At 29.4% G+C, this 8,846-nt stretch overlaps 1 protein-coding gene across 3 annotated transcripts; it reads right to left on the minus strand.

Moving 5' to 3' along the window:
• Positions 1-846: 846 nt before the first annotated feature.
• Positions 847-7,431, minus strand: LOC111383624 (probable transcription factor KAN4). Of its 3 annotated transcripts, XM_023007741.1 has the most exons (7): positions 7,141-7,431; positions 6,672-7,054; positions 5,993-6,069; positions 5,739-5,775; positions 2,922-3,081; positions 1,228-1,345; positions 847-1,134 (listed from the first exon to the last, which is right to left on the minus strand). In XM_023007741.1, exons 1-7 carry the CDS (start codon positions 7,152-7,154, stop codon positions 1,024-1,026), a joined length of 900 nt encoding a protein of 299 aa, XP_022863509.1. In that variant the 5' UTR covers positions 7,155-7,431; the 3' UTR covers positions 847-1,023. The 3 variants fall into 3 exon arrangements, with proteins under 3 accessions (XP_022863509.1, XP_022863510.1, XP_022863508.1); XM_023007742.1 differs by lacking the exon at positions 7,141-7,431 and having other exon boundaries at positions 1,228-1,330; positions 6,672-7,071; XM_023007740.1 differs by lacking the exon at positions 7,141-7,431 and having other exon boundaries at positions 6,672-7,071.
• Between the last annotated feature and the right edge of the window lie 1,415 nt (positions 7,432-8,846).

Consider the following 8,846-nt stretch of genomic DNA (forward strand, 5'->3'; position numbering starts at 1 on the left):
TCATGACTGCTCTGAAAATAATTGGCATCTATTTCATTCGTTTGTAATCAATAATGAGTCAAGAGTTGAGTTATTCCTTAAGACTCGTACTGAAAATCATAATGTTGATAGATTATAGAGATGCACTTTTACTAACTTTGTGGTCCTTAGTTGGATTTATTTATGACTGAATGCGCTTAATTAAGACTTATTCAAATTCACACACAAATAAAATGAATTGACATAATTAAGTAATTTTAGTTTGAATTTAAGAGAGGTAAAATCAACTAATTTTCTGAATTCACCTGGATACACAAAATTGATTGTTGTTGGGATTAAGGAAATTAACCATGGTGAATTCAAGAACTCACACTTTTTGCACATAAGTTAAAATCCAAATATTTGATTTTGTACAATTTTTAATTATTTTTGTAGTTTAATTATTTTTAGATTAATTATCACAAACAATTGATTTTATTTTACTCAAATAGAAGTTAGGTATAGTGAAACCAATTATAGTCTTTGTAAAACAATAATCTGGACTCTCTAACTCTACTTTACTAGTTTATTTATTTGGCAGGGTGAAATAGTCAATAATTCTAGACAATATCTACTAATATTGTGCCTCCATTTGGGTTTCAATTTATTTTAGAATTTTACTTTTCTAAGTCGAACAATAATTTTAACCACATGTTTCGTAGACCCATATTTACTATCTACTTATCAACTACTCATTTCTTGAAAAGTAGAATTTTAACAAAATAAAATGAAACCCAAGCAGAGGCTATATACTAAATATGCCTTCTACATCTACCAATCATATTGGGTAAGAACTGAAAAATTAGAGAGGAATTCCAAAAAATAAAATTAAAAAACTCTTGAAAAGAATATTTTATTTAGTGAAGGGAAATCTTCTAAACATTTTCATGGGAATCTCCCAAACATTAATCCAACGCATTCTAGCACTTGAGAATGAAGGATTTCGAGTAGTTCATTTGCTAGCTTGGGCTTCATAGTGTAAACTCAAGATTGCTAGCTTGGGCTTCATAGTGTAAACTCAAGATTAAGGAAACAAGCAGAAGAAGATGATGAGCTACTTGAACTGTCTAGCTTATCCTTTTTTGACATGTCGTGGGCTTCCTCAAGTCCATCCACCTTTCAAGAAAATAATTTGTGAGCATATTTAACCGTAAATTAAACAAAATGATGAAAGTAGACTCACAATTGTCAAATAAATAAAAGTTATACCTTGGTAACATTTAATACGTGACGAAAAAATGTTGAGGCATTTTCTTGACTTGAGAGGCTCCATGCATATTCTTCAGGCGATGAGGATGCCCATGAAACCTTGCTGCGGTAGATAGTCCTATTAGTGTTTGAAACTTAATAAACATAGATTTTTTTTGTATTGAAACAAAATTTTGAAAGTGGAGTTTTAACTAATATGAAAATAAATAAAAATATATAGATATATAAGATAGGGATGTGCAAAGCCAAGCAAATGAAGTAACGGAGCTTTACCAGTCTAGAAGACTGAAGTTAAAGAAAATAAAGAACTCTAAACTTGTAACGATGCATTTGTGATTATGAACCTTGAAAAATGTACTATTAAAAAATACTCCATAAATTATTTCCTATATTATCAATTTTGGAAAGAAAAAATTATGTCGTTGTGCATACATAATATATTAATCCTATTCAGTCATATATTACAAGAAATAGGGTTTATCTTTGATGTGTTGTTCATGTTAAATCACAAATTTTAGTCCCCGTTTGATATCTTTTATTTCAAAACTCTTTTTTTTTTTTTTTTTTTTACACTCATTTTCTACCATACATTCACACAATTAAATATTCTGCAAGTAAAACTCAAAACTTTTTCCTACTTTTTAATAACACTTTCTTTAAAAACTCAGTATTCTAAACTTTGTTTTTGTCAATTAATGACCATCAAACAGGAACTTAGTTAAATTATCCTCGATTATAGTTGTCTACGGGCTGTGACGGTCCCATAAGGATTACAAACTCTTTCTAGCAACACGATCAAGACAAGTCACATGCTCCCCACAATCGAACCCGACACTACTCAGTTACAATGACAAGTCGACACGACACTCAGACATGGTCAAACCTTTTATGTAGAGGAGCTCTCTGTACAGGACCCATTTTGTCATCTCTATTCTCTTCTGCTGAAAGAATTTGAAGAGTCAACCTCTAATAAAATGGAACATTGAATAATCTCTCAACTATTTACATGGGACCCCTACCACTGCGGGGCAGTGGGCTAGCTAAACGAACCTTTATTACAACGTTATGGAGATTTGTTAAATTGACTATTTGACCTTCAATTCTGGATCAAATTATTTGTTCGAATTTGTTAAATTTGATATCGTATTGAACATAACTGATCTACTGATATAATGTCCACCGACGTCATCAGTCATCACAAACAAATAATTTGACACTACATTCTTGCCTTCTGTGAACGGAAGATTAGTTCTGTCATAGTGAATTTTGAAATTTTACCTTAAAAGAATAATCAAGATTTTTTTGTGCTAATTATTATATTCATATTTTGGATGTAAGACCTTAAATATGAGTAATGTAAATTGATATCTAGTGATATAATTTTGGACTCCCAAAAGAGTAATGTTATTCAGCACCATATGTCAAACATGAATTTAGGTTGCAACTGCACGGTATTAAATAATAAATTAATTTAAATATAATGTCAAATAATTCATTTAATTGAACCCATTATATGTGGCCTCCTAGATTGGTGCTATAACATCACTGAGACTAGATAACATTATTCCTTCGAAAATGAAGTAGAACCGGTGTTATAAGTGCATTCGTTGGTCCAACACCAAAAGAGTAATAATGATGGAAAAATGCATGTGCAAGAAAAGTAAAAGAAGAGTGAAGCATCAGAATGCACTCACCTCTGTGCATTTTGTAATGTAGTTGAAGGTAATGATGAAGTTGGTGGTTGTAATGGGAATATTGAGTGACAACTGCTAGTTATATCCTTATCAAAAATTAGTCCTCCCTCATTTTCAATCCTTGCCTTGTGTTTCAGTCCCATTTCTGCTTGCCCTTCACCTGCAACATTTTATAAATCATGAAGCCATTGCCCTTGCTTTATAAGACACACTCATGGTACTTCTTAACGAATACAATTGAGAAAATATATCAGCTATCCTGTTTAATCTTATTAATTGAGTCGTAACTACTATGTGTTAGTTAAGACAAAGAAATAAACTAAATCAACTACAAAATTTATTAGTTTTCATGCTAGTTCTATTTAAATCAATCTAGATCGACTAATTTAGACAAAATTCTCCATTCGTCATGTCTGCCTAAGATAATTATGTCCTAACTAGTAATTATGTGCTTTTAGGATAGAGTAATCTTATTTTGCATCACTTGAGAACCTATTTGACATAACTTTTACTTTTGCTTCTATTTTGGCTTCATGTAGAAAAATTTCTTGAGAAAGTTACCTTAATTTTTGTTTGGAAATTAAGAGCTTGTTTGGTATGTGTTTCGATTTTTAATTTTGAGTTTCGAAATTCATTTTCAATTTTCTGTTTTGATTGTCTATTTTAAGATTTCTAAAAACATGTTTAATTTGGCATTTTGAAAAATAATTTCTCAAAATAGAAAACTAGTAACATATGTTTGGTTTGAAATTTTGAAAAATTATTTTATGACATTTTATTCTATTAAATTTGAATATCGAATAAAAATAAAATAATTTTATATTAATATATTATTAAGTAATATGTACATTTTAAAGTTGGTGTATTTTATAATAGTTTACTCATTACAAAATTGGGAAAAAAAAGAAATAATAATAATTGAGTTTTCAAAATATAGGAAATAAAAATTAAAGTAAATAATGTGGATTGAATTTTTATTTATTTATTTATTTTTGGGTTCGTTTATATACATATAGATTTTTTTAAAAAAAATAATTATGTGAATAACTATTAAGAGTTTGAACTATTTTTTTATAATTTTTATTTTCTAGAAATTTTGTAATTTTATTTTTTCATAATTATAATTTTATTCTTACAAAATTCTATTTCGAGAAATTTTTATTTCAATAATAATTCAGATCTAACTATTTTTATTTATCAAGTGATTTTCATAAAAAAAATTTAAGAATTTTATTTTTGATAATTTATCAATTTTATTTTTAATTAAATTTTATTTGTTAGAATTTATTTTATAAAATTTTATTTAAACTCTTGTGTTTCTATGTTTTGAGTGTTTTCAGAATTTGCACCGTAAATAATCAAAACGTCAAAAAAAAAATATTTTGAATTTTATGCTATAAACTTTTTCGTGTTTTCAAAAATGAATTTTCAAAGATATAGACTAAACACATTTTCAATATTTTGTAAAACTAAAAAAGACCTAAAAATAGCAAATCAAATGCATCCGAATTTTTAAAAGAGTTTCCTATTTTGAAAATGTTTTCATAGAAAGACACATTGAACCAATTTTATATATAAATTCTTCTAACTAGATGAAATATTTTTATAAAATTTGTTATACGAGTTCAAAAGTAATTTTTGGATCTTAAAAACTCATTTTGACTTCTCAAAAGTCTTATCAAATGAATCATTATTACATAGAAGTCCACCTGTAATGATTCAGTGAAGTTAGTGCTTGTTTGGTAGAGATTTTGATAATTGATTTTTTGACCGTTAGAGGTAAAGTGGGTCCTACCTGTGAGAGAAGAATTCAAAAATGACGGCTGAAATAGTGAAATAACGGTCAAAAAATTGATTTTAATTGGATTAATAGCTATACCAAACAAGCTCTTAAATTGGCAAGTCTAAATGGACCTCAACTGTTATCTAGAGCTTGTTTGGTGGGAATTTTGTTAATTGATTTTTTGACCGTTAGAGATAAAGTGAGTTCTACCTGTGAGAGAAGAATTCAAAAATGACAGTTGGAATAGTAAAATAACGATAAAAAAATTAATTTTAATTGGCTCAACATTTCTACCAAACAAGCGCTTAGATTGATGCTAGACTTACATATGTTAATAACATTATTCTTATATTAGATGAACTAAGACAAAATTTATCAATTATCGTGTACAATCTTATAGTTTAGATGAGATAAGGCTCATGTTTCGCTCCTTTTTTTAAAACTCATTTTTTCTAAATTCAATTTCAATCACATTTTATAGTTCAATCATTTATTCTCTTAATTTTTATTAAAATTTAAATAGAAAATTAATTTCTAACTAAATCAAACATGGATTAGATCAATTGATATTAGTCCATGTTTGACAATTAAAAAACTACTTTTTTTCTCAAACTCATTTTCAACCACACTTTCTCACAATAAAATATTTTGCATGCAGATCCAATATTTGTCCTACTTTTTAACTACACATTTTCAAAAAATCAATATTCTTAAACAAATTTCTTAAAAAAAAAAATTTCTCTTTAATGGTTCTCAAACAAGGGCCTAGTTATGATGATGTGTCTTATCTAAGTTAGTATGGCCGTAATTAAGTTTTGGGATATGCTACTTTTACAGGTTGACGCTAATCCGTCGATCCAAATGTACAAATAGCATTTCCCTTGAATTTTATTTGAGACTCGGAACAGAGTAGACCAACTAAGAGAAGTTTGTCTCCCCAACATCATTATGGAGCACAAACAAAGAGGATGATGGAAAGACAAATAGAAATGGGACCCCGAAAGAGGCAAAATCCAAATAAATATTATACATACCTGCTCTTTTGTCAGTGCTCTTCACTGTTCTGTACATCTGCATGAACGCCCACATAAAGAAAAAGATTAGAGAAAGAAGTCCTCTTTGTTAAGATTACTCTCTAGATGCTCTTTTGTCTTCACTTCTTGTATTCTTTGCTCCTCTTCTCACGAGTAATAGCAGTGCAAAAAATTTCAGAAACTAATGATTTTTTTTCCCCCCAATTTTTTCGTGATTATATTCAAGAAAAAATTGATTGAAAACAGTACCCCACCTGCAAGTGACTCTTCACATGAGCTAGGGTTAAGTCCTTGACATTCATCAACTCTTGAACTGACTTAGGTGTTGCTCCTGTAATATTTATCAGGAAATAAGGACAATATTGGAACTGATTTTCCCAGAAAATAATTCATAGATAAGGCAGTCACAAAGTAAAAACCAAGAAATTAATATCTTCTATTGAATTGCAATTTGTGCAAGAAATTTTTTTGAACCATCTCTCATCAAAAAAATTAAATTTTTAGAGGTGAAACATAATTTTTTGAACATGCATAAGTTTTCATAAACAGATATTTATACTCGGCAATTTTGTCACTTTGATACCACGTTGATCCATTTCATATAAAATGCTGAACTTTTAGTGAGGAGTCACGGTTTACTCAACAACGGCCCAATACTTGCACAATTTTTCATAAATGTTCTATGGTCAGACTTGAGCTCATACTTCTTTAACCATTTTATCTAAAACTACGTCTGATGATGTGTCTATAAACCGTGGTAAATGAGTGGTGAAAAAGTGGATAGTATTATAGGTTTTGCAAAATACATAGGTAAAAAGTTATTTGACCAAAGTATTTATAAATCCCTAGAAACAATGAGCCAAACATAGGATTAAACTTTAAAAATGTATAGTTTTCAATAATTCAGACACATCAAATTTATTTGATACATACTTTCATGGCCACCGAGGAGCTGAACTGCGTGAACAAAATGAGCATGGAGGGTCGAGGTCCATCTCATTCTGGGAGCCCTAACACTTCTTTTTATCATCCCATTCATCATTCTGCAACTTTTCTTAAAATCACGCCCATATATTTGCGGCTGGTAATGTTGAAACTGTCTTGGTATAGGGCTAAACCCTAGGCTCAAATTGGGCTTAACATATGGATTTCTGGAACTCCTTTCCGGGTGAAAAAACTCATTTTCTTGGCTTGGATCGCTTTCACTGCTAGCAGAACGAGTCGTAGATCTCGGGGAATTCGACATCCAGGGTGGACTGATCTGTAATGACAGATCAGGCATCGTTGAAGCCGCTCTTTTGATCATCTGATTTGAGCTGAAAAGCATGATCATATCAAGATGAATATAAATTACAGTAATTATAAAGAAAAGAGGGTTAAGCTGTGATTATATAATGAGTACCTTATGATTTGCATGGTTATCTAAAAAGAGAAGGGGAGGAATAGGCTTTTTCTTGTAGGACACCTCGAGGATTGAAAATTGAAAGGAATTGCAGAAACTACAAATACTTGCAGATAAATAATGCTATGGGAAAGGAGGAAGTAAAAGGAGTGTTTCTAGGGGTGGAAAAAGTTCTGTATTTCAGTACACAGAAGAATTACAGATTTCTCCACTGGGGGTTGGGGGAGATTTCTTTATCATTGTAATGGGGAATGAGAAAAATAGGTACAGACATATAATGGAGGTATCCAATGAGAAATGGAATGGTTGGTTTTCGAGGAAATGGAAGAAATTTCAATTAATCTCGAAGTATTCAGTATTCTCTATAAATTTTTAGTAATGCTATTTCGCCCTACTAATATTATAAGTTGAGTCTGTGGTGTTAGATGATAGGTTAAATAAATGTAAAATTAAATAACGTATTTAATTGTACCTATTATTTAATGTCACATATACTTGGATTATCAACCAAATGAGCCTAGCCCCTGTTTGATCCCCATTACATGAAAATGAAAATGGGGGGAATAGTATTTTTTAGAAAAATGAGTGGTTGAAAAAAGAGAAATTTTTTTCGATTTACGTGTAATATTATTTTATGGAAGATTGTGTGGTTGAAAATAAGAGAGAGAAAAATGGAATGTGATATAATTTAATTTAATGGAGATCAAACAGGGATGTACATTCAAAAATGTTGTGTAGCCAGTCTAAGTAAAACTAGATGATTGGTTAAATGAAATGTAAAATTAAATGAGTTATTTAATTCTACATATCAATTAATTCACATTAGTGTCACCTAAACTAGCATTACTAATGAATTTTTGTTTGGCATATTTATAATGGAAGCTCAGTTTTTTAATTGAAATTTAGACATACATGTGGAATATGCAAGTTGAGAGTATCAAAGTGTTTATTCAATACCAAGTTTCATATTTCGAAAATTTTATTTTCTATACGAGTGTACTTTACATGGAATATATGGTATTGAAAATTGAATTCTTAGTCAAATTTTAATGGTTGAAATAGTATTTTTTGACAAATTTGTGGTTGAAAAAAATTGAAAAGTTTTTTATTTACATGTAATATTATTTTATGAAAGACAAAAAAATGAAAGTTTCTCTTATAAAAAAAAAAAAATTATTATTAAAAAATATTTTTTTCCCTAAGAAAATTATTGGCCCTGGCCCAGACCTACCCCTTCCTCAGCCCCTGCCTGAATTCAATTTTTCTTATTTTCTTGAAAGGGTTTGAGTGACACAGAAAGTCGAAATTCATATTGAAAAACTAATAATTTCTTGATGAGGGTTACCCATGCAATAATCATAATGATAAAAAGTTGATTAATCGAACTATATCTCTGATTAAAATTGGCTAAACTTCATAAGTGAATTCATATTTTATCTATATACTTCCATGTTAAAACAATTATATGAACACAAATATCTTCTTTAACTTTTTCTAGTCTCATCATCCCTATGGTCTCTCTCACCCTGTCTGCATATAATGTTAGCTACATAGATGTACAAGATTTATATTGATCATCGTAACTCTATTAATAAAATATATGAAGAACTTTAGAAAAGAATGAACGTGTACATTCTTGTCGAGGGCGATATTTTCACATCACAAAATATTAGATTTCCATAATATAAAGAATTAAAAAAATGTGA

The sequence above is a fragment of the Olea europaea genome, unplaced genomic scaffold (assembly GCF_002742605.1).
Source record: "Olea europaea var. sylvestris unplaced genomic scaffold, O_europaea_v1 scaffold2727, whole genome shotgun sequence".
Taxonomy (NCBI): domain Eukaryota; kingdom Viridiplantae; phylum Streptophyta; class Magnoliopsida; order Lamiales; family Oleaceae; genus Olea; species Olea europaea.